Below are 23,814 nucleotides of genomic sequence, written 5' to 3' on the forward strand. Positions count from 1 at the left end.
CTGAGATACCTATTCCTACAAAAACAGTCTCACTGAAATTAATCTTCATGTGCACTCCTCCTTCTCCCATAAGCAAAGATCTAGGCGCTTCGAAAGGCACATTAGCTACTTCAATAAATAAGATGAGCAATTCTTGGTTTTCTTAACCACCCAGGGCCTAAGTGGATGATCTCTTTACATGCCCTGGATGACAAAAAAGACATTAAGTATTGGAATTTTTCCTGTTGAGTAGCCCAGTGAAGGAGAGCCAAGTTTTCAGTCTTGCTTTAGTTGTCATTTCCAGAGCATCAGAGTTTCCATGATCAGCACATCCCACATTCAGGTCATCAAAGCCTCAGCATTGCACGCCCCAGACTTTTTTTCAGGGAGTCGTTCCAATGCTGTGATCAACTACCCGAAGTTTGAAAGTCTGCTCCTCTGACATGCTCAATTTGGCAGCTGTAGGAGAAGGGCTGTTAGATGAGAAAAAAACGGCACAAGTAGGCACATTCCCTTCTCCTACTCATTCTCTAATGATCTTTGTGTTATTTTCTTTGAAATCTTATTTAAAATTTCAGCCTTTAACAGTAAGATCAGCAAGAACAGATCCTTGCTTCAATAAGGATGCACAAAGCCCTTTTTGTTGAGGAGAAGGGTCCCAAACTCCGGCGTCTGCGCTCTGCAGCTTTCGCAGCAGGCATGCTTTCAATCCATCTTGTTCGTTTGTGCCGTCAGTGTTTCAGGACAAAGATCATTTTAACAATCTGTTTGCAGAGCATATTGTACAATCTGTTAAGTGCATCTGCAATATGTACAGGAAATGGTACTAAGAGCACGTGGACAAGGCTGGAGCCCCCAATTTTGGGTCTCAGCATGGACCCTGACACACAGTGGAGGAGGCTGAGCTTCTGACTTGCTGCATGCATACAATGCCTCACAGGCACCCTCATCAAAGTCCAAACCCTGTCAAAATTCCCAATAAAATAGTAAAATTTTGTCAAAATGGTCAAATAGTGAAAATTCCCTAAAAAAAAAAAACCAAAAACCCACCACCATAATGCATTCTATTTCAAGGGAGGTATTGGAAAGTTAAAACCATGACCACACCAATGGCACTACGGTGCCAAATTACCTTTTGCATTATCCTCCTTAGATGCAAACTGAAGCTATGAAACTTAGGGGGAAAGAGGAATAGTTCATGCCAGATGCTACCTAATGAACACCCAATCATAAATGCTACAAACAAACGTATGAAAATTCCCTACGCTCTTTTCTAAACAGATTGTTCCCAAAAATCACGTCTGACCACAACAGTAATAATGTTTCTCATCCGTACTAAATATTTATCATGCTTTTGTTTTTAAGCCAGTGAGCACTTCTGACATTTGATGCACCACACATTGCACTCGCACTCCTTGCAGCACAGATTGTTATTCTCCTGCTTTACATGCTGATTTCTCTTTTGTGAACTGAGACATTGAATATTTTCATGGGGGAAAAAACAGATCAATGATTTTTTAAGAGAGCTAAACAATTCCGTTTAATGAACATCAGTTGACATGGGCAATTACACTTTTTTTCACAAACACATACAAAAAAAAACAAAACCACAAAAACAAAGAGGAGATTGTAACTCCTTTGAATGGCATGTGCCCTACTGATTGTAGCAGAATGTCAACTGCATGCATAAACAGGGGTGGGTGAAGTTCAGGAGTGAAATGCGCATCAGTAGAATGTAAGACGCGTAGGTTAATAAAAACTTTTGCCATTTGATTCGGCCAACAAGAAATAAAGTAGCTTTAGAAACTGTTCCACCGCTTCCCAATTTGCAAAGAAGAGTGGTTCAAAACTATTTTTATTCGTTTTGCTGAATGAGCAGAGGATAAAAGATTTTTTTTTCCTGAGATTTCATGTATTCACTTTTTAAAGAGTGCGTATGAAAGGAAAATTAAATAACTTCAAACATAAAGGAGATGCATACCTCAATATTTGCGCCATTAGAAAATATTTGGCAAAAATACCCAGTATATCATGTTTTCTCCTTAATGGTTAAAACATAAGAGCAGCATAGGAAAACTGTGAATGTCTTTATCACTGCCTCAAAGCACCTCTCTGGGTATGTCACTCTGTGTTTCCATGCGTCTGAGCTTCCCATTTATATAATGTGAATATGTTAACATGGCTTATTTGCATTTCTGCTTTTATGTAGGAAGTCACACAAAATACCCTCCCGAATGTCACCGTGGCATCTTTGTATAATGCAGGAGTGAAAATCCTGTGTTAACGGCAGCATTAAAAACACCAGCAGCATTACTGAACAAAACCCCTCTGCCATCCAGATCCATTCCTGCTCACATTAGCCAGAGACCACACCGACCACCCCAACCCACTCCTGATGTACATATCCTGTGGGCTTCTTTTGTACATATACACGTGGGCTTCTTTTCAGGTACATATACGCTGGGTTTCTTTTTGTTGTCGCTCCTGCAGCCGTCATCCACGCCAGCTACGCTCGAACTGGCAAGGCCACTTGCTCATGCCAAAAATCACACCTCATTAAGACACTTGGAAAACCATCTGTAAGAGGAATCTCCATAAACAGCCCTCTTAAAAGGCTGGGTGATTACATGTCCTATACATACACTGCTATTTGTTCTTACCTTCAAGCCTATTCCTATTCAGCAAAGCAGTGCAGAATATTCTTCAACTTTAATCACTTGCTGAAGTCGTCAGGGCTGTGTGCTTAGTTGAACAGGGGTCTTTATGAACCAAATATTATTCTTAGTAATAAGGAGACCTGGCAATACACTAGATGGAGCATTTGATAGTAAGTAACATTAATTCAATTAAATCCTCTTACAGCATATGCTCTCCAGCTAATGTAGTTTACAGTGAAATTTTCTCCTGCACTCATTTAAATATAATTGCTGCACTTATCTTGTCATGAGGAAATTTCTGAAGGTTACTTGTACTGTGCATGTGTAAACCTATAAGCTGTGCTGACCTTTAGTTGTGAGATTTTTTTGAACTACTTAGACTGCAGCATCTAAAATAATAATGATAATGATAATAATAATAATTCCCCACTTTCACACGGCACCTTTTAACTCAATAAATACCCGCGTGAGAACTAGCAACTAACAGAGCACAGGAAGGCATGCCAGCAGCTCAGGGCTGGAAAGGAAAGGTAACACCTGGAAATGTGGAGAATGTAAGGGCTGGGGGATGACACACACTAAAAGCAGAATATTGGTACAGCATTTTGTTCAATTCTGAAAAAGATGAAGGGGTGTGTTATTGAGATAATTTCATATTTACCTCTCACACAAGAACTGGTATTACTAAGAACAATGGGGCATGCCTGCATCGTGCTGCAAACAAGTACCTCGTCCTTTCTGAACCAGAGAAGAAGCTACCTGGTTCCGACGTGAGCCCAGGTATTGCCAAAACAACAGTCAGGGGTTAGTGGCACTTCCATGTGTTTTGCTGCAGGTCTGCCCCTCATATTCACATGTGTTTTTCTGCAGAACTCCCCTTCATATACTGGAGAACAGTCAAGATGATTCACAAAACTGGAAGGTGGTATCAGTCCAAAAAAAAAAACCCCAGAAAAAAACACCACCATAAAACAACCAAACAACCCACAAAAAGCAAAAAAAAAAAAATGCACCTCAACTCTGAAGCAAAGCAAGACTTGAGTGTGCACAAATATCCATAACTATACTGTCTTGAGAGCTTAATGAAATATTCAAAGGACAGACACAGAGATAGGAAGAGAAGACTGCTGAGTGTGATAGAAGCAAGCATATTGGAAAGCCCCACATATACACAGTGAAAATTTCAGGCCCTTTTCTATGACAAACCTTCCTCTTAAGTGCTCTGTGCCCAAGTTCTGGTACTGCAAAAGGAAACCTTGCTTAGTTTTTACACCTCTGTAAATGTAGCCACATGGATGTATGTAAGGATAAAAGACATTTGATATAACCATGCCTATCTGATCATCAAGGCTCATCAAAACTTGCTTTATGCAGTATTACATAAAAAGAGGGATTGAATTATCTCACTCTCCCCATTTCCATTTTCTTGCTCCAACCCAACACCTACTGCATGAAGAACCATCAAGGGATTTTGTATAGTTCTTATGGCACGTACCAGCTGATGTCAAGGGAGAACACAGGACAGCTAAGTATTTGAAAACACGTAAATCAAGCACAGATAGAAGAGACTCTCAGTCAGGAGCAACATTTTCCTTTCCACAGATAGTTCCCCCCACCATGGTGAAGTGAATTAAAATTGACACCCAGAAAAATCTAATTGAGCCAGAGACAACACACCACTTTGCACTATAGAAGCTGAAGCCCCAGCAGAATTACTCAGGTTAATACAGTCCATTTTTAATCTACAATGATTTTATATCCCATGATCTGCAAACAAAAAAAGGAAGCCTATTGTTTTAATTGAGGGGGACGTGGGAAGAGCGGGAGCCAGAGCCTATGTGTGTGCTACACGCTCATTTTCTGACAGCAGTCCTCACCAGAGCTGCTTAATACGTGACCAAACCAATGCAGAGCTCACCTGGGCACTGCTAACATAACGAAATCTTTGTGTCGAAAGAGCTCAGGGATTCGAGCACTGAAAATGAAGGCAGCGGATTTGATTCAGGCACAGGCAGAATGTTGTTGTCTGCCTGCTCCAAGTCACTCAACAATTTGGGGAAAAGTCCCCACAGCCCTCTGTATCTTATTTTTTTGCCAGCTGGTATAAACAGAGTGATGATATTTGTCTCCCTTTGCAAAACACTCGAGAAGTGCAGCTGAAGCAGTGGTGCGTTGCTGCTCCTTACGGTGCTCATCCTCACAGCCATGAAGTTGCAGGCAGTACCTTATATTAATCTACTCCCTATTGCAGTACAGCTCCCTAAAATTGCAATTGAAAGCATGACATCTTGAGCTACTAGGATGGTTTAATTGTCGCTTGAAACATAAATTTGCCCAGTTCAGTTAGGCAAATAAGAGACACGGTTTATTATAAAAAAATCTCCTACCTCTTTACAGCTCATCTTATTTTTCTGAAAGAATGCATGACTTGGACACAGTCATTATTTTAAATGAAAACCACGAGGTAGTAGACGCTGAAGTTTTTTTCCTCCAAAAATAATAACGAATTTATGCACCACAGAGTTTAATCTGCAGTGTGGAAGTCTAACGTCCCACTTAAAACTGCATACTCATGGGCTTAGATTAGACAGTAATTAGGTTCAGTGAAAACCTGAAAAGATCCACTGGAAACATTCAAATTTAATTTATTCACTAGCTTTTCTCAGAGTGTTTTTATAAGTAATTAGAAAGACACAGATTCCTGAAAATGCCTTTTTTCACTGAGGTAGACAGAGCAGGAGATTTATATGGCATATTCAGCCTTCCACCCATAGCTGACTGGCTTGAGTTAAGCTCAAACCTGGTTTACAAGTCACTAACAGGCTTGATCCTTAGGGATTTATTTGCTAGTCTTTTGAAATAGTATGCTGATGCTTACAGTGCACTATGGAATGGGCAGATGTCTGAAAAACCCAGTAATACTACAAGCTGGCACTGCCCAGCCTTTCCTGGCATCCCTGCCCCAGAAGTCTGGCACGAAGCAGGTCATGGGTCCTACCAGCCCTGAAGCAAACTCAGCATTGTCCTTTCTCCATCCTGCCCCAGCCCAAAGTGCAGGGTGGCAAGGTCCAGTGCAGTCAGTTTGGGAGTAATAAACCAGAATTTAATTGACACTGCAAATTCTACACATACATTCATTTTGTAACACATTTCAAAATAATAAAGAATAACAGACATCTTACAAGGCTCTCCCTATGCTTTAAAATTCATGTAAAGAATGAGGAAAATTGATGACATGTTTATACTAAAACATTTTACATGGTCTCCAGCTTTTTACTGTGACCCATCATTGTAATATTTAAGTGGCTCTCACACCATCTCAACAGTGCCAGAGGAATTCCTCCTGTTCTGGAGCCTGCCATTCCATCTTTTCATGAGCAAAACTTCTCACATTGTGGGTTTACATTTTAGGTTTTTATTTATTTGTGCATATGTGTGGATGTGCACTTGTGTGTGGTTTTAGGGGGGTGACAGGAGCAGAATAAGAAAGCAATGAGACGGAAATGAGAGACTTGGAAGCTGCAGTGCAGCTGAAAGGCATGTTCATAAGGCTACTCCACAATCACACTTCATTTTTAACACTGCTCAGTTGTCAAATGCTTTCTTCCTTTGAGCTCCATGCCAAAGCATGTGAAGATTTCAGACTCATCCTCAAATCCTTTGCAAAAACCTCCAACTATGTCATGAGCAAATGGTGCAAACATTAGAATTGAATAGATTTAGAAACTATATAAAACAAGGGAAGGGTTTTTTGGAAACCATTGTTCTTTAACAAAACACACATCACGTTTCATGTGGTAAGCAGATAAATATTGTATGTTTATTCATTTAATAGAAAATTGGAACGGGAAAGAATTTCAGTGCCACAACAATGTCATAAAAGGATTGAAACTCATTGATGTGAGCTTTAATATGCAACTGAAGAAACTGGATACCATAAATCTCAAACTGACATTGTCTTGCATTATTGCAGAGGTACATATTTTAAATGTAGGCACCAATCTGGAAAATATTTAAACACGTATGTGATTTTATGTCTGGGTATTATATCCATTGATTAATTCCTGTGTGCAAGTGCGTGCATGACTTGACTTAGATTTTTTCCATGCACTACAATTTTTGCCTTTGAGACTATGTATTTGTGAGAGAGGGGTTTGGCATATTATTCAGATTCAACAATGAAATTTGATTAGCTGTTTTTTTCAATTTTATTGAAAGTTCAGGCTGTTTTACTGCCTCCCTATGTGTTCTTTCTGATGTAATGACGGCATTACTAAAAACAGATTACCCATTTATATTTTAAAAACATTTGGGATTTTTTGTGAAGTTCTAAAATATTCTGTATGTAAATTCTGTATGGTGTGCTGAAGAAGTTAACGTTATAACAAAGATTTGCCTGCCTTTTCTAGCTACTGTACAATATATTATTTTCCAGCTTTGTGTTAACAACAGACACTATTGTTTAAGCTCCCCAGTTCTCAATCATTAGCCTTCAATTGTTAGTAAAAATAATTAAAAAACAACTAGACACAACCTTCCTTTTTTTTTTTTTTGTTTATCCAAAGAATCAGAAAAATTGAACACATATTTTCAGCTGTGTTCCTGGCATTTTCAAAGGTATCTGGAAAGTGCTCAGATTTATTTCATGCTTGAATTGAAACTCAAGCATCCTTTTACTTAGTGTGCCTTTTCCCCGAGTGTTTATCAGATAGGAACATTAGAGATCTATTAAGAAAACCACAATTGATTATGAAGTCCTTCTCTTCTAAGGGCTCATCTGTGTATGGGTTTTCTATCAATTTAACTAAACTGATTCATGTAGTTTACTCAAGTTTATGCACTTTTTTCAGCATAGATTTAATTAGCGGTGTGCTTATGCAGTTTTAACTTAATTTTGAAAATTCATATACAGTTGTAAATCATAGTTAAGCTGCAACTGTACAAAACTGTACAACCGACGAGTCCCAAAGCAATCTACTTTAATCCCTTAGAGATGTGTTATTTTTATTAATTTCTTACACCAACACCTAGAGTCCTCACTTCTGGACCAAGCTCCTGCTGTGATAAATACTGCAAAAACAGGAAGATAAATGATGTCTAAAAATAAAGTTTAATTCTGTAGGGCTTCAGTCATTCACATGCTGTATATAGGAACTTGACAAACAAGGGTAAGGAAGGTTTTATGTTCTGTCTCCCTCTTTAAATATCACAACCAAAACCACACGCTCTACCCAATCCCCCCAACTTCCTCTACTTTTCCTGTTTTGCAAGCACAAGGCCCCCAGTCCTATTACAGTATGTGCACAAAATCGCTCCAGTACTTCTGCACAGGCTGACTAGATGGGCTTTGCTTTGCTGGGATACTTTTTGGTACTAAAAGTGGCTGACTTTCTTGCCGTAGTCAATGATGGGAACATACAGTGAGAATGATTTATGTGGACAACAGGTTTGCAGTCAGGCATGCGATGGGATTTTATCCTCATCTGCTCCCTCTATTCAAAGCCATCCAAAAATATCAGGGGTCACCAGAAATCGCAGACCCTCTTGAAGCTGGGTGTAGATAAACCACTGTCAAACAGCCCAGGCAGCCTGTCCTGCTTATGGGGTGAAACTGTGCTGAGATGTGGGGGGCAGTCATGTCCCATACAGCTCCAGGCACACTTTTGAAATACTAAATGGAAGCAAGAAGGGGAAAAGTTTCTTTAGGAACTTTTCTTACTGCTGCTTCTGGAAGACCATTCTCTACTCTGCATGTGGAAGAAGAAAGCTTGACTTAAGAATTTTTTTTTTTTCCTTTTGGCCTGCTGTTTCTCAATCTTAAGTCTATGCTGTGCAGTCCTGGGGTTCAATATTAATTGAAAGAGCTGATCTATTCCTGCCTTCGGAATGCACTTCAACACACTGCAGAAACTTCAATCATATCCCCTTATAACTTTTTCTTTCCAAACCAAGGTACAGTCCTGTATTCTTCCACAGCTTTTCTCCTTTTAGCTTTCTTGTAAGTCAATGCTTGAAGCCCTTTACAAGTTAACCTTCTTAGACCTTTCACCGTAGCTTAACCCTTCCTGACTTCATATAAAATCATGCTGCTCTTCTCTGGACCTCTGCCCTTTTCTATAGAATGGTGCTAAATATTGGTAACTGTAGTTTAAAACATGATCAAAAAAATCCTTCTTTAAGTGGTATGGTATTTCCTTGAAAGCTGTATTCAATGGTCCCATTTATATAGCTTCGCATTTTCAGTGCCTTTTTGACCACACGGATACAAAACACCATGTTAGTCCTTTTATGATATGTGCACTCTTCAAATCCTCTCCTGCTCTTGAATCTTTGAAAAATACACTCATTCAACACCCGTGTTCACTCAAAACTCAAATTTACTCTTCTTGCTCATGGTTCGTTTTACCTGGCTGAGTCCCTTTGTATTGGATTGTTTGCTCCAGGTTATCAGGTGGCTTCTCCCCCATCCAGCCCCATCTGCATGATCCAAAAAGTTGGATAACAACTTAGTGGTTCTCTCTGTCAAAGCTATTTACATAGAGAGTGAAAAAGTATCGATCTCCAATACCAGTCCCTGTGGTTCTCCAATCATCAGCCCCTTTTTTTCCCCTGGCCCGTAACCTTTCCCCATTCTAATCTGCCCTCGATCATCTAACCAGCTCCTTTCTCCGTTTGAAAATGGGCCCTTCTCTGCTTCACCAGCAGCCGTATGTATTAGTCTCCCATGTGACGCTGTGTGAAATGCCCCTGGGAAATCCAGTTTGATTATATACACAATTTCACACCTGTCCACTTTCAGAAAAAAACCTCTTGAAAACTCCAGTAGATTTGTCGAATAAAAATTACTTTTTATAAAAATCAGCTCACATCTACAACATATTTTATAACGCTACTTATGACCCATATAAAATTCTAGAATTAAGTCTCTTTAAGGTTTAAATTTCAGCACCCCGAGGTAAGAAACTGAACAGTTGAAAACTCCACTTTATCACTTGCTCTCCCCTCCCTATTGTACTTGCACCTAACAGCAGTGTCTGGCTTTTGCCAGTCTTTGTTGTGCAATACTTTATACTGTGTACATGTCACCTGCTAAAAAAAAAAAAAGCACTTTTCAATCTAGCGCATGAAAGACTTCAAGCCCAACTTTATAACAGAAGATCACTCAGCTGTGATCACTAAAATTTAGTCTAAAACATGCATGCATAAAGGCTGCGGGCCCCAGTCCTGCAGTTTTGACAGCGTATGTGCTTGGGACAAAATCATCAGATTGCAAGAGCTAGACAACAATCATGGGGACCTGTGAGAGCATTCAAAACTCAAAATAAGTCAGTGGAAAATGTGTGAAGAAACCCTGACTCCTGCAGCGCTGGCTGAAGGAAGCTTTTAAAATAGTTTTGCAAAACACAGTGCATTGAAATTGCTTCTCGGAGCAAAAACACAAAGTGCAATCCGCTGAGCAGTGACGCAAGGGCAGGCAAGGAGCAGTCAGTTAACGCCTTTGCTGCTGTTTGGGATGGTCAGGGTGGGTTTGTGTGCCAAGCTGAGTCTCACTGCTCTGGTCCCATGCAGGACTGCCTGAGTTCCCCCTTCTCCTCCTGTCCTGCAGAGAATGGGGCACTGAGCAGGGATGAGGGGTCTGTTGGAGCTGGGGAGCTGTTTCTCCTGCCTGCAGGAGCAGGAGGATTTCTGAAGGGCTAACCTGTAGCCAAACTGGTACCCAGTAGAGCCAGATGACTTCTGCCTCCGATGTGCTTTGCCCATCCTGTCTTGCCTGGATGTAGCAGATGAACGCCTCATTATCAGATTCCTCTACTTGCTTCCCGGTAGACTTAAATTACCATGTTAAATAGGATAATAATAAACACTGGCCTTTAACTACAGCACATCCTTGTTCACTCAGCATCCTCCCTCTAATCTGATAAAGGGTCTGTGAAAGGCTACTAGGAAAGCGGGAGGCAGTTGTTTCTTGGTGCCTTTCCCCTGCTTTCTGGCATGAGATTGCTGCACAAGCAGGCTCGGCCTCATGCGGCTAGTTCGGGGGGTTCTCGATCCCTGCAAGAATTAACAGGTGTGGAAACAGAGGCAAGGCACAAAAACGACATCGCAGCTCTGACCCGAGACACTTCTGTTGCATCTCAATGGGGGAAAGTAGCCCTGTGCCATCTGCCTGTTTCAGCACTGCAACTCTAAAACAAAAGCAGTAAGGGAAATCTTTCCAGTTTATAAGAGTAGCAGGGAAGGGGAGAAACCTTGGTGGCACTGGATTCTGCCTTCACATCGAGCTTGCTGCATTTGAGGTCTTACAGAAGCTCTTTTTAATAACTACCCTGAAAAAGTCATCTATCCACCCAGAATAAATTATACAAAGGGAGCAAGCTGGACTGGGAACAGAGACAGCTGATCTGCCGAGACTTTGAATCCCCTTAGCCCTCAGAAGCTGGAAGTGCCATTTATTTCAGTGCTGCAGGATTTCCTGCCAATTTTTTTTTTGTGTGTGTATTTAGTTTACCTAATCCCCCGGATTTCTCTTGCTGTAGAAAGAGGAAAAAGTCTTACAAAACAACAGGGGATAAACACATAAAGTCAAATTACTTTGCTGAGCTCTTTCACACATTCAAAAAGAACCAGAGAACTGCAGGCTCTGAAAAGCAAGATGAGTTTCTTACTTAAGGAGGATATTTGACCATCACCCATTGAAATGCAGCCATTCCTGTGGCATAAGATCCAATTAACAAAGCTGCACAGCAGTGGTATTTCTGTGGAAGTAATGTGGCTTTCCTCTATTTTTTCCAAAATGAGTAAAACTTGGCTTTCTACCTCTCTTCCTCCTCTTCCTCCAGCTTCAGCTTTGCGGAGCTGGCAAGTAGTACAAGTAGGAAAGAAATGAAGTAGGCCGTCTGTCGTTGGAGGGTATGAAAGGCAGCCTTAATAACAGCGGGAGAGAGAGAAGCAGCCGATGGTTATTTTTGACAGAATCGGGAGAGACTCAGATTGCAGCTTCATAAACAGCTCATCAGAGAAAAAGCCTGCGCAAATTGGAGAAGCCCCCTTGGCCAAGCTAACAGAAATACACAGCCCTCGTCTGGTACAAGAGAAATCTTTCGAAAATCAAAATGCCTTTCTTCAAAGGAAAGGACCAGCCCCACGTGGCATAGTAACACTAACTTGCATTTTCATCATTGTAATTCATGGCTTGAAGAATATTCAGAAAAAAATAAATCTGAGTGATATATTCACAGGCATACGGCCTGTGAATGTCTGGCATGACACAAAGCCATGGCCACGCAATGAAATGGAAGAAAGACTTTTTCCACTGCCACCCTGCCCCAGCATCCCTTTGACGCACTGCTCCATGAAGCTGGAGGTGATGCAGAGACAGTGGGCAGGAAGCTGCCTTGGATTACCCCAATCCATCTGGCTCAAGTGAAATAGAAAAGGTTGTTTCGTGTGGCTGTTTGCACAGAAGGAGGGCATGGAATTCACCCACATCCCCTAAAAAAGCCCAAACTCAGCTTCATTAAAGAAAAAACATTTACATGGCATAGGCGATGCATTTCTCATGCACTGTGATGACAAGAAGACTATCAGACATTTTTCAGGGCTTTTTTTTTTGGTTTATAACAGAACCTTAATCTCTTACACAGAATCCTTTGTGCTACTGGATTAAGAAAATACAAATCGTTCCTACTCAAGAGATACCCACACGAAACTCAAGAGGTTTCTATATCTGGCAACCTTGCTGGCAGCCTCAGCCAGGAGGAAGGACAGAGCCAGCATGGAGATTCACTGCTCCAGAGCTTCCACGGGAAAGGCTGACCACTGGGGGAGCTCGCTGCTGTGTCAGGGAAATATAAGTCTGAAGGTTATTCTGTCTTTCTTGAGGATTAATTTCATTTGCTTATTAAAACATATAATGTCTGAAGTGACATAAAAGCATCATCTTGGAGTGGCTGAAAAGAGTCTAAGCAAAAAAAATACCAAAACAACAAAACAACCCAAACCCACCTTTCAAAATGAATATTGAACATGGGGACTACAAGCCTTCATAATTAGTCTACAATGATTTGCATGACCTGTGCTTAATCCTCATGCCTCCCAGCTGCCTGACAGACAGGTACGATGTAACGGGAAACACCACAGAAACGGTAATCAATTACTTTCTTCTGTCTAACCACAATATCATTCCCACTTCATTTACTGCTTAGTGGGAAGGCATTTCTGTGGCCCAGGAATCAGTTCTTTCTAAATGGGTGAGTCTCAAAGTTCAGCATTTCAGTGGTTTAAACTAAGTAGGAGTTTGCTCATCCATAGCAGCCTGGACTGCTGCAAATCCAGTTGCCTGACCTCTTAATACCATCTTCTATCCAGCATTACAAGAAAAAGACACTTGGCAAGGGTGCTGTGCTAATGTAGCAAGGGTCTGCATGCTCAGCTGCATCAGTTCTAGGGAATGGAGGGAGCTGGAAGCAGAACTGTATTGAAACACTGCAACAAAAAATACCTTCTGCTTCTGTGGTACTGGTGGGAGAGAGCAGTCTGGTATGGGACTTGGTAAGCAGCAAGGTACAGTGACATGAAGCCCTTCCCTGATGCTGGTGTGAAACCAAGATAAAAAAGCCATCCCTTTAACTAGAAGTGCCACATGTAGGCAAACCAAAATGAACTAATATCACTCAAAGCACAAGGACCTTTAAATTGGGGCAGCAAAGAGGAGACCACCAAGGAGATCCTCAGCCACATACTGGGGCAAGGAGGAAATGCTGAGTCTGGGCAGCACTTTGCACAAAAGTGCAGGAGCACCTGAGCTGTGCTGTGTGCTGCATGCGACAGCAATAGCCTCTCGCTGAACTGGAAACCTCAGGAGTGCTGCCTTGCACCGGTAGTGAGCTGCTAGCCCACAGAATCGTTTTATGATATTCTCCATAAAGGTTTTTAGAAGCAGTGGTAGGAGAGGACTAAGAATGAATAACTACTGAGTAATCTCACAACGCACATACAGCTGGCTGTACCTCTGAGCTGTGCTAATTATTTGCAATGCTAGCAATAATTTAATACACGAAACTGGAAAATCTCAAAGTGTAAATGGAAGTATAGTATGTAGAGAGAAAAAGCATTGTGTGAAACAAAATATTCACTGTAAGTCTACATGCAAGCCTATGCTATACTTACATAACCATAGTACACAGAATTGTCACATGCCTAAATATGCATAGACATACAGTTAAAGAAAGCAAAGGACAAATACTTTATACGTGAGTGAAAAAATGCAGAAAGAAAGAAAAAAAAAACACAAAGCCTTTTCTTTTAGAAAAACACTAGTACCAAAAATCAATCCTTTAACATGACTGCAAAAAAAAAAGAAATCAAATTTTTGAAAAAGGGCAGGGCGACTGTTTTTTAATTTTTATTGCCTCTGGAGCAATGATGTAGCAAGAGCCCACTGCTACCCTTTCTCCCCTTCTGTATCCTGAAAATTATTCCCACCTGGGGTGCAAAGAGAGGAAACGAAAGGAAGTAGAAAATTATATTTTTCATGAGCTAATCCTGGGAAAGTGACCGTTCAGGTTTCCATGTCTCTTGGCAATAATAATTTAAACATGGACGGCAATCTTTTGTTATTTTTTGCACAGTTGGAATGCTCGCTTCCAGATAACAGATATTTAAACCGCAATTTAAGAAGAAGAGGAAGACAGTAATCGATAGGTATTCAGGAGTTCTCTCCTCTTAGGACTGCTGCATAGCTCGACACAGTATGCTTCAAAACAGCCCTGATACAAACCTCTCTGTAAATCCTAAAACAAAGTGAGACCATTGGAAAAAAAAAAAAAAAAGCCTGAAAGCAAACAGAGTACAACTACTGTACCTTTACTTTGGGGAGGGTTCTGACTTCTGTCTCGGAGAACATTAATCTGGTAGACAGCTCCGTAAGGCTCAAAAAGTTCTTTTAACTCTTTTTCCGACCATGAACGGGGAATCTGTCCAACAAACATCTTAATGGCATCTGGGTCTGGTTGGTCTGAATGATCCAAAGCTCCATTCATCTTGTTAGCTGTGCCGTTACTAGAAAGTGGAAAAGTAGATGAAAAAGAAAAGGCAAGTTAGGAGACTACGCAGTTTTCATATGCACTAGATGCAGAAGATGATGTCAATTGGCACACAACAGAAAAAAAAATTGCTATTTAATTAATAGCATAAGTATTACGAACAAAAAACAACGCGATTACATTTTTCATTGAGTCTGGTTTTCTCTGCAGGCTGCTGCTTAATGTCATTATATAAGAAGAGAGCTGCACAACGCAGAGTGGTACTTTTGCATTTTAAAGTGGAGGAGAGTTGCAAGGAAGTGCAGATTTCTCTCCATGGCTGTTGTAAACAGAACTGCAGTGAATTCTCACTAAACTGGCTACTGGCAGAAATAAGACAGTGCTGGTGTGTGTGTGCGTGTTTTGTAATAAAGTCACATGAAAGGAATATGAAACACTTGGCAATCTGTCAGATGACTAATGCAAGATGCCAGCGATGAATTTGCAGATTGTGTGAAGCATCCATGTGTGCATCAAATTAGTATGATATTGCCTAGAATGGAAAACACTCCAGCTATGCGGCTGGATGCTGCCAATTAGTTGCCTACGCTCTTTAAAAAGGAAAAGCAGTCTGCAGAGTGCCAGTCCAAAGCACATTGTTTATTGCACCCTGGCACACAAAAAATGCACAATTCAAATGGAGAAAGCAGTGGCAAGATTGCCTACTTTGCTCAGGAAACTAAAATGATGCTTCAAAAAGTTTTTCTCCATGAAAAGGACATTAAGTGTTTGAAATTTTTCACACCCCGTAAATTTTTACCCTATCTGATCTCCAGATGTCCATCTAAGTTCAAAACAACTCGACACTTTTGCTGGGGAAAAGCACTTAACCAAAAAAACCCCACTCTGTGAGACATATGACATGTTATGATTTAGCAAGAGTTGTACTCTTAGAAGGAAAACAAAACATTTTAAATACTGAACAGGAACACTGAATTAAAAAATAAATTTAAAAAAAACAAACACCTTGTGCCACTATTGATAATTAAGGGCAACCATTTCAATTAATTCTTTGGCTAGTGATTCTGTAATGATGATAGTTTTTTGATGCTTAAATTTCAAGAAAGAACGCTAATGAGATGTGACTTTCAGAGTGCTCCTCCCATCTTCCCACCGGGGAAAGGGGGAAGAAGGCGTGCGTGCAGCAATGCTGAACGCTGATTATCCCAAACTTCAGGCATCTCCGAGCCACCTGCCACTATGAAAAAAAACTTGGCTTTAATTACAAGTTATCCATTTGACAATTGGTAAGGGCAAATGCCTAGAGGAGAGCTTTAAGAGCCCCAGACCTATATAACTGGACCCAAATGATATCATATGTGTGAAAAAATGAAAGAATGGCAAGAAAAAAAAAAAATCTTTGTGTCATCAATTACAGCTGTAATGTGCAAAGACAAATTATTTAGTCTTCCATGCTTCATCTCCTTGAAAGAACACCGCACCTGAACATATTAAATGCCCATATTAACTTTTACACTTTCCCTACTCACTGCAGGAAGGAGAAAATTATATTAAAGGCAGATTTTAAACCAACAACAAGAAGCAGGATTGTCACTTGTGAAGTGTCTTTAACACTGATCAACAGACAATGGGATTTATCACACTCATTTATTAGACAAAATTCCTATTGATCCTACTGGGAGCCTTGCATGAATAAGAGGCTGAAGGATTTGGCCCTGCCTTTTCTATTGTGTTTCATGCACAAATGCCCTCTCTTGCTTTACACATGCTCTTTGTCTGAAGATGCTCTACAGGTCCCAAGCACACCGATGCAGCCATCATGATTTCTCCAGGCATTAGAAGCTGTATTTTCCACACATACTTAATACTTGACAGACAAAAAAAAAATAAAATAAAAAAAATAACCGGCACCCCAAACTCTAAGAGACAAAAAACCACCTTAACTCACTTGAGTGATGCCCAATGGGAACAACACACAAGACTTTCAGGGGGTATTAGGCACCTATGTGTCATTTAGACCTCTGGAAAAACCACTCTATTTCCTATTTGTTTATGTAAAACCCAGTGCGTTAAACAACCTTCCCTACAAGAATAAAAAGTAAATTGCAGCCCTATAGCTTAAAATAGCCAAGGAAAATGCTCACACACTCTTTTGGACCTGCAAAGATAAGGCTGAGCTGTGCAGCCACCGGCTTTGTCCTGTACTCAGGCAAGTATTTTCCTTCAGAAATCAGCTTCACTTTTCGCTTCATTTATTCTCTGCTTTGTTTACATTAAAAAATGAATTGAGTTCCTTTTTAAATTATGCCCTTCATCTAGTCTCTCTGTTGGATCTCTTCCTTAAGAAATCCACACATAATTACTATGTTAGCCCTAAATTACAGCAGAGGTCATATTTAATAAAGAACAAGTTTATTCCTTTGCTTATTCCCTTACCCACAGCACCTTTACCACCGAGAGCACTACAATTTCCATCACTAACAAGACAATTTGGAGGAAACCACAAAACCTTACACTTCTAACTGTTTACTCAGGTTAATTGCCCCATTACCATCAAGTTCCTGCTTTGAGCTTGAGGTTCAGGCACGGGTTAGATCTCTTCTAATTCAACACAACGCTTACGCACTTTCTTTACTTCGGTGGGGCTGAAGTGGAATTACATCGATCATATTCCTGAAATGTTTTATTGGGTAAAGATGGTTAAACGCCCTGACTGCAGGTGTAGGTTACTGTGTGCTGTGACACAACGCTCCGGGGGACAGGCTGTGTCACTCACTGCCTGAATTAACTTAGGCAAGTCATTAAAACTTCTCCAGCTTTAATTCCACCATCCTCTGACAGCTCTGCCAATCCGCTAACTCCTGCAGATTTAGGAAAAAGCAAGCATAACTTAAGACTTTTCTATATAATTCTTTCCTACTGCAGGGGGCTGGGGTTTTACTGAGCTGCCTACATTTTGGGGAGAGGGATAAACAAGTTGAACCCGTGGAGAGGGCACAGCCGGCTCCTTGTTAAGTTACTTTTCCTTTGACTTCAGTGCAAATGAAGGCTACCAAGCATCTTGGAGGAATGGTTACCCCCTTTGTTGGGGTTTTAAGGAGTACATCAGCGATGTCACACCAATGGCACTCGCAGGAGCATCCTCATCCAGTGCCAGCAGTAGGACTACAGCCCACTTGGACAAACCAAATAAGTGCATAAAACAATAAGGAGATGACAATGAAAAAAATCTAATTATTTTATATATTTTACAGATCTGCAGAATACTCAAGGAACAGCAAGCATAAAGCACACCCACTTGATGGTTCAGCTATCACTGAGCTTCTCCAGGTCAGTGCAAAATACAACCAAATATTTTTGATGCCCTCCCAGCCAATCTCTGCTAGAGAGGAGTTCCCTTCTCCTCCCCCAGCCTTCATCTTCACCCGCTGGCAGTTGCTGCCCAGCATTACAACCTCTTAGTCACCAGCAGCTGTAGGGGTTTTGTTACTTCTCCCTGCCACCGCAATGCTCTCGGAGAAAGTGACTCCTTCCTTCCCCATCTTCCCCTCTCACTTTACCCAGGAAATAACAACACAGGAGAGAAACGATGGATGAAACTTTCCGAGAGGAGCCAAGGCAAGCCTTGCAACAGCTCAGGACTACTTCTTGAAAGCACGAGCGCAGAGCTAGCTGCGGCTAGGGGACACTAATGAGAAGAGAATCCCTTGACAATTACTGTCAGTACCCAAATGATGACATACATAAAAAAAAAAAAAAAAAGAAAAAAAAAAAAAAAAGAAGAATTAGATTATGTGGCTTGCTGTCTCTACACCGCAGCAACCCTTCCCTCTGTGGCCAATTTAGCCCATTGGACTCCAGAGTGACCCAGCACATCATCTTTGCTGACAAGGTGTCATCTGTATTGGAGAGAGCAGCCCGAGGGCAGAGATTAAGCCACTGAGTCGCTGGCTGCTTGTGGTCACTGCCAGAGCATCCTCTCTCTCAATTTGTGCCAATTTTCCTTCTAATAACCTAACTACCATTCCATCATTTCAGCAAGTTGACAGGGACACTCCTTGAGGAGCCAGAGATTGTTTTAATATCACTGCTGCTTAAACAGGGGCCCCGGCAAAACCCACTGGATGCCTTCTCTGCCTCTCCCATTCATGTCTGTAATTACAGCCAGGCTGCTAAAGTGACCTGATCGCTACGGAGAGAGAGAGGCAGGCTTCGGAAACAAAGTCTGGATCAAAAGGGACCCTCTTAAATTCATCACTGGTAAGATCTTTGGCATTAATCCTCGCTTATTCCCATTCACAAACTAGGTGTCAAGCCAGGTGTTGAAAACCCATTTTTATTGGGACTGAATGGGTTTGCACAACACCGTGTTTTCAATTCCTTTGTAATCCGGGCCATAACACCTCCCGTTCTTCTGTTTTGGTCAATTCCTCTCGCAGTCCTCACCCTACTTCAGCGGCTTTGCTGTTTTGTTGGAGATTTGCCTTTTTCATGTCCGATGGTACGCGACCAAACTGCACATCCCTGGAAGAACACTTCATTCCTGAGCACCAAAACGACAACGAGAGCATGCTAAGGAGCAGGCTGCAAGTGTAAAGCTGACTAAATCCAACCTAGCACGGAAGCATCAAGGTTTTACAGCAACAGATATTTCCATCTGAGCTGCCAGGGTACTGCACAAGTTGACTGAAGGGACACCACCACTCCAAAGGACTCCAACCACTGGCAGAAGAGACGACAACCATCACCTCACCGTGCGTGAAAACTGTAACTGCTGGCTTATGAGCAAATTTTATCTGGAAGGACCCAAAAGGGCTTTATAAACTCATTGTTTAGAGAGGAATGGCTTCATCGTAAGGTGACAGACGGCAGCTGTTTAATGACATGGAGCATTATCGCACAACAATTTCAGCCAGGAAGGGTAGAACAATACCATACCCCATTGGAAACTGCAGGGGGTTGGGATTTGGAGACACAGAATGTAATTACCTAAATTGGATTTCGGCCAGCAAAATGAGGGCCAGAACCTCTGACAAAACAAAATGAGACAAAACAAAAAGAAGCTGTTCTATATTTTTAAGCCGTAAATGACCAGGTCTCTGTATTTTGGGGGAAAAAAAGTAATATCCAGAAGCTTTCTGGCCCATCAGTGTTTTCACAGGGCAGTAGCTCAACAGCAGCTCAGAGGAAAGATGAAGTTTCATAAATCGTTAGCTGCTCCTGTGTCTTGTACAGGTTTTGGCACAACTATAAACCACTAGTAAGAATAACAATAATAATTATTAAGTTACAGATATCCATACCGGCAGCTGCTGAATGACTCTGACATTGCACCCGATTAATGCCGCAGCACACAGCGGGACAAGCAGCGCATATGCAGCAATGCCTACAAAGTAATATTCTCCAGGTTTCCCTGCGCCCAGAGGCAGGGTGACAACTTCTGGTGGCTGCATGACTTGCTCAGCTGTGTTTCTGCTACCCTGAAAGGCCAACTGCAATTTCAGGAGGGGTACCGAAGCTCTGAGTTCAGACAACATTCTCTCTTCGTCTTTAAGACCCATAAAGCCTGAACAAAGAGCCGAGTAATTCTTCATCCATCCAGCAGAGAGCAACAGCACTTGCACGCACAGACCACATGAACCACACGAACAATTCTCATGGCTTTTAATACCTGGCATCCAATGCGGAGATTTTATTCTTGTCAATAGCTAATAATACTCAAGTGCTCATGTAAGCACTGAATGGTAAATGCAAAGATGTTTTTTCTCCCATTGCTTCCATGTCTGCAGAAATTATCCGTAAAAGCATAATGTTGCTTAAGACAATGGAATCTTTTTTTTCTGCCCTGACAAGCAATCTGAATTTCACAGTCATTTTTTTCTGGTGGAGTCAGTGTTTAGCTGTAGCTCAGGTTTGCTAACTCACTCTGTATTTTGCCTCATACGAACCATGATAAAACGTTGGTCTTGAAGGGACTGCTTGCTTCCTGATCAGTTCCAAATTTAGTACACGCAATCCCTTTCATGCCTTAAATGCAAATTTTCCGTAGGGTGAGGAAGTAGCATCCTGTCACTGAGGAGGACTGATGTGAAAATCTAGGGAAAAAAAATCCTTTTCCTGTATTGAAATTTTTCTTGATGGGAAACATTCCGGCTGGGAGAAGGAGAAGCAGAAGGAAGGCATCTTTCAAACAGCTGGGTCAGAATTCATGATGCTAAAAGTGACATGGGAAAAGTACTAAACCACACACATACAGCATCAGGAGAGAGCTGAATACACCTGAGATACAACACATTATTCTTCAGAGATTCCTCATTAGTATTACAGGAAGGAATCAAGGATACGTATGGAAATCATAATAATAGCTATGTTAAAATGCAATTACCTTGTGCACTTGTGGCGCAGATTAGAGCACAGACACTCCTTTGTGCTAAGGCTTGTTGACTTCCTAAAATTAGCCCTGAGTTGTGCTCACCAAAGCTAACGAGGTCGTGTCTGTCCTGACCTGGCTACAACCTCCCCCAGGCTCACTCCTAACTATTTACCTCTAGAGGCCAATGGCTGCTCTGGTGCTCGGCCTCTTGGTTGCTGCACCACCTCCATTCCAAAACACTTTGATTTGAGCCTGGGGTTGCAAACCGAATTGTGAACATCCTTTGCATATGTGTTTAAAACCAACAGTACTGCTTCCTAGAACCATAGAGTCAAGAAGCAGTAACTCTGCAAAAGCTTTGAACATTTGCTATATCACACCTTCAGAAAAACAAACAAACAAACAAAAAAAACACACAAAAAAACACCTCATAATCACAAATATCTTAAAAATATATATTCAGTGTAGTGACTTCAAGCTGTCTCAACTCTTACTGCTAGTGTATGGACCTCTTTTATCGGAAAATTATTTTTTGGAACACGCAGTAGTGCTTAGTGATATGCACGTGCTCTACATGGACAAAGCTTACACAAAATAAAATATATATTTTAAATTTAGATTATATGCACATATATAGAGAGAAACAAGGGAAAGAATGAGTGCAGAAGGGAAGATAAACAGAGAGATAAAGAGCTGTTTTTTCAAGTCCTCTATTTTGGAAACCAATTAAAATATCATTACTAGTTCATCCAATAGTGGCAGCAAACAATTAAACGCGCCATCTGTACAGGTCAGGACTGGGTGGTATCTTTCTGTTTATGCTGATAAAACTTATAATGGTCTACTTTCAGCATATTTAAGTATTTGCCTACACTAGCCTGTTGATTTTACTAAACTCAAACTAGTAGAAGCTCAGTGTTTGGTAAAGGACGGCTGCCCTTTAACAGCTGAAGAAAGCCAAACCCATCCTAACCCTTACTTTCTTGGCTTTGACCCCTGTCTTGTTCAGGTGGAGGGTTGAGGATCACTCATTTCTACGGACACATGATAAGAATGACTAAAAGTGCTTGGAGATCTGCACCGAGAGGCCGTGTATTAGGCCCAGCCTTTCTCTTCCAGGCTTTCCTGCAGGATTTGGGAGCTAATTAATTCAAGGCTGGATAAGGTCCTCCAGGCAACACCATTCTGGTAGACAGAGTGCAGCTTTGGTAACCACCCAAGAAGTCAGTTTTGCTTCCTGAGCAGAATTTGCTACATTAAACCTGCAAACAAGGTTAGGTCTGTTGCTGTCAGGTGTAAGGTTGGTGCATTTCTAACTCCGTGCAGCAGGAAAAAGATAACATGAGTTTGGACATTACCAATAAATACCAAAAGTGTGATGTTTGAGTATCTGTTTTCTGTTGGCCAACTAACAGGTGGATGTCTGCACATATGGTTTTGGCCTGGATAGGTTAGCATTAACAAAGGCTTCTCATTTATCATTTTTCCATCTCTACATTAATCTGTGTTATGGCAAGAAGAGAACCTTGGCTGCTCATCCCAACTATGATGCTCATGAGCAGCGACTGTGACTTTCTGTTCCACTTTTACTGTACCCCACACTGATGTTTCTCATTGTAATCTCCTTGGAGCAGAGGTTGAGCTTTTGTGCAAAATCTATGTTATGTTTAAATTGGACTCAAATTGCAAAGGGGCCCTCTCCACATTACTGTAAGTCGGACAGGGCCACAGAGAGCACTGATGCACTTGCACAATGACATTACAGTTTTGGGGCACTGATTGACACCATTTTTCCTATGAAGTAGAGTTTCAAGTGGCTGACTGCTCAATATTAACGGTGTGGATTATCAATGCTTTGCTTTACACATATCTGCAGTGAAGACTACTTCTTTCTGTATGGCAAGAAACATTTATTGAGGCTACTTAAAAAAAAAAAAAAAAAGGATTTGAAGATTTGATTACAAACAAATGCTTATATATTTGTGACATGCCAACAACCACATTAGAATAGTACCAGGCTTTTAAAATTCAGGACACGTAAGACCATCTGTTTTCTTGTCAACAACATCAGTCTCTCTCTCCACACCTACTAATCAAAATGTACTAAGTTGCTACTCAACTTCCTCCTTCTTCTGCCCCCAGAAACATCAAAAGCAATAACGAAGGCTTAAAAATATATATTTTTATGTAGTAATTAATGACGTGACAATTTCAGCAGGCTTTATGTGCAGGCTGGCAGTTACCTGCAAGTTCTTCTGAGGTTTGCAAGGTCTTGCCTATTTCATGGCAACCTGTGTCCTGGAGCTGGGGAGGGATGGAGAAAATGGGAAGGAATCCTCCAAGCATTTGTTTGGAAACACAGCAGTGGTTTCAGTGCACTAAAACCGAATGATTATTGCAGGAAGTACTTTACAGCATGACATATTTTCAGCCTGGCACCCACGTGTGTAAGCACTTGTACCCACTCGCTGCTGAGCTTCACAGAGCACAGAGCTGGTTCCATAGGGCCCAAAAGCATAAGTCAAAAGAGAGGGAGGCCAACAGCTCACGGCTGACAAGGCTGCTTTACCTAAATAGCTCCCTTAAAAAGGGAATGGAAGATCACAGCACTGCTCTTGTTAAGGGTCCTGCCAATTTCAGTTAGCTGGGCTTATATATGGGAGATCTGAAACAGACAATTAAAGCAAGCTGTGACATTCAATTTTCTTACTTAAAACAAAATATCCTATCAGGCTTGTTCTTAGTCCCCCCTTCTACAAAT

At 41.2% G+C, this 23,814-nt stretch overlaps 1 protein-coding gene across 10 annotated transcripts in view; it reads right to left on the minus strand.

The window, feature by feature from the left end:
- CELF2 (CUGBP Elav-like family member 2) overlaps positions 1-23,814 on the minus strand; it is a 373,678-nt gene that overhangs the window by 121,460 nt on the left and 228,404 nt on the right. For 9 of the 10 annotated variants that reach the window (XM_082759990.1, XM_082759989.1, XM_082759994.1 and 6 more), the window contains one exon: positions 14,500-14,696. In XM_082759990.1, the coding sequence (XP_082616116.1) occupies positions 14,500-14,696 (197 nt within the window). Of the gene's footprint in view, positions 1-14,499; positions 14,697-23,622; positions 23,680-23,814 lie in introns of those variants that run through there. The other variant, XM_082759987.1, reaches the window with a different exon arrangement.

The sequence above is a fragment of the Aythya marila genome (assembly GCF_965140915.1).
Source record: "Aythya marila genome assembly, chromosome: 1".
NCBI lineage: Eukaryota > Metazoa > Chordata > Aves > Anseriformes > Anatidae > Aythya > Aythya marila.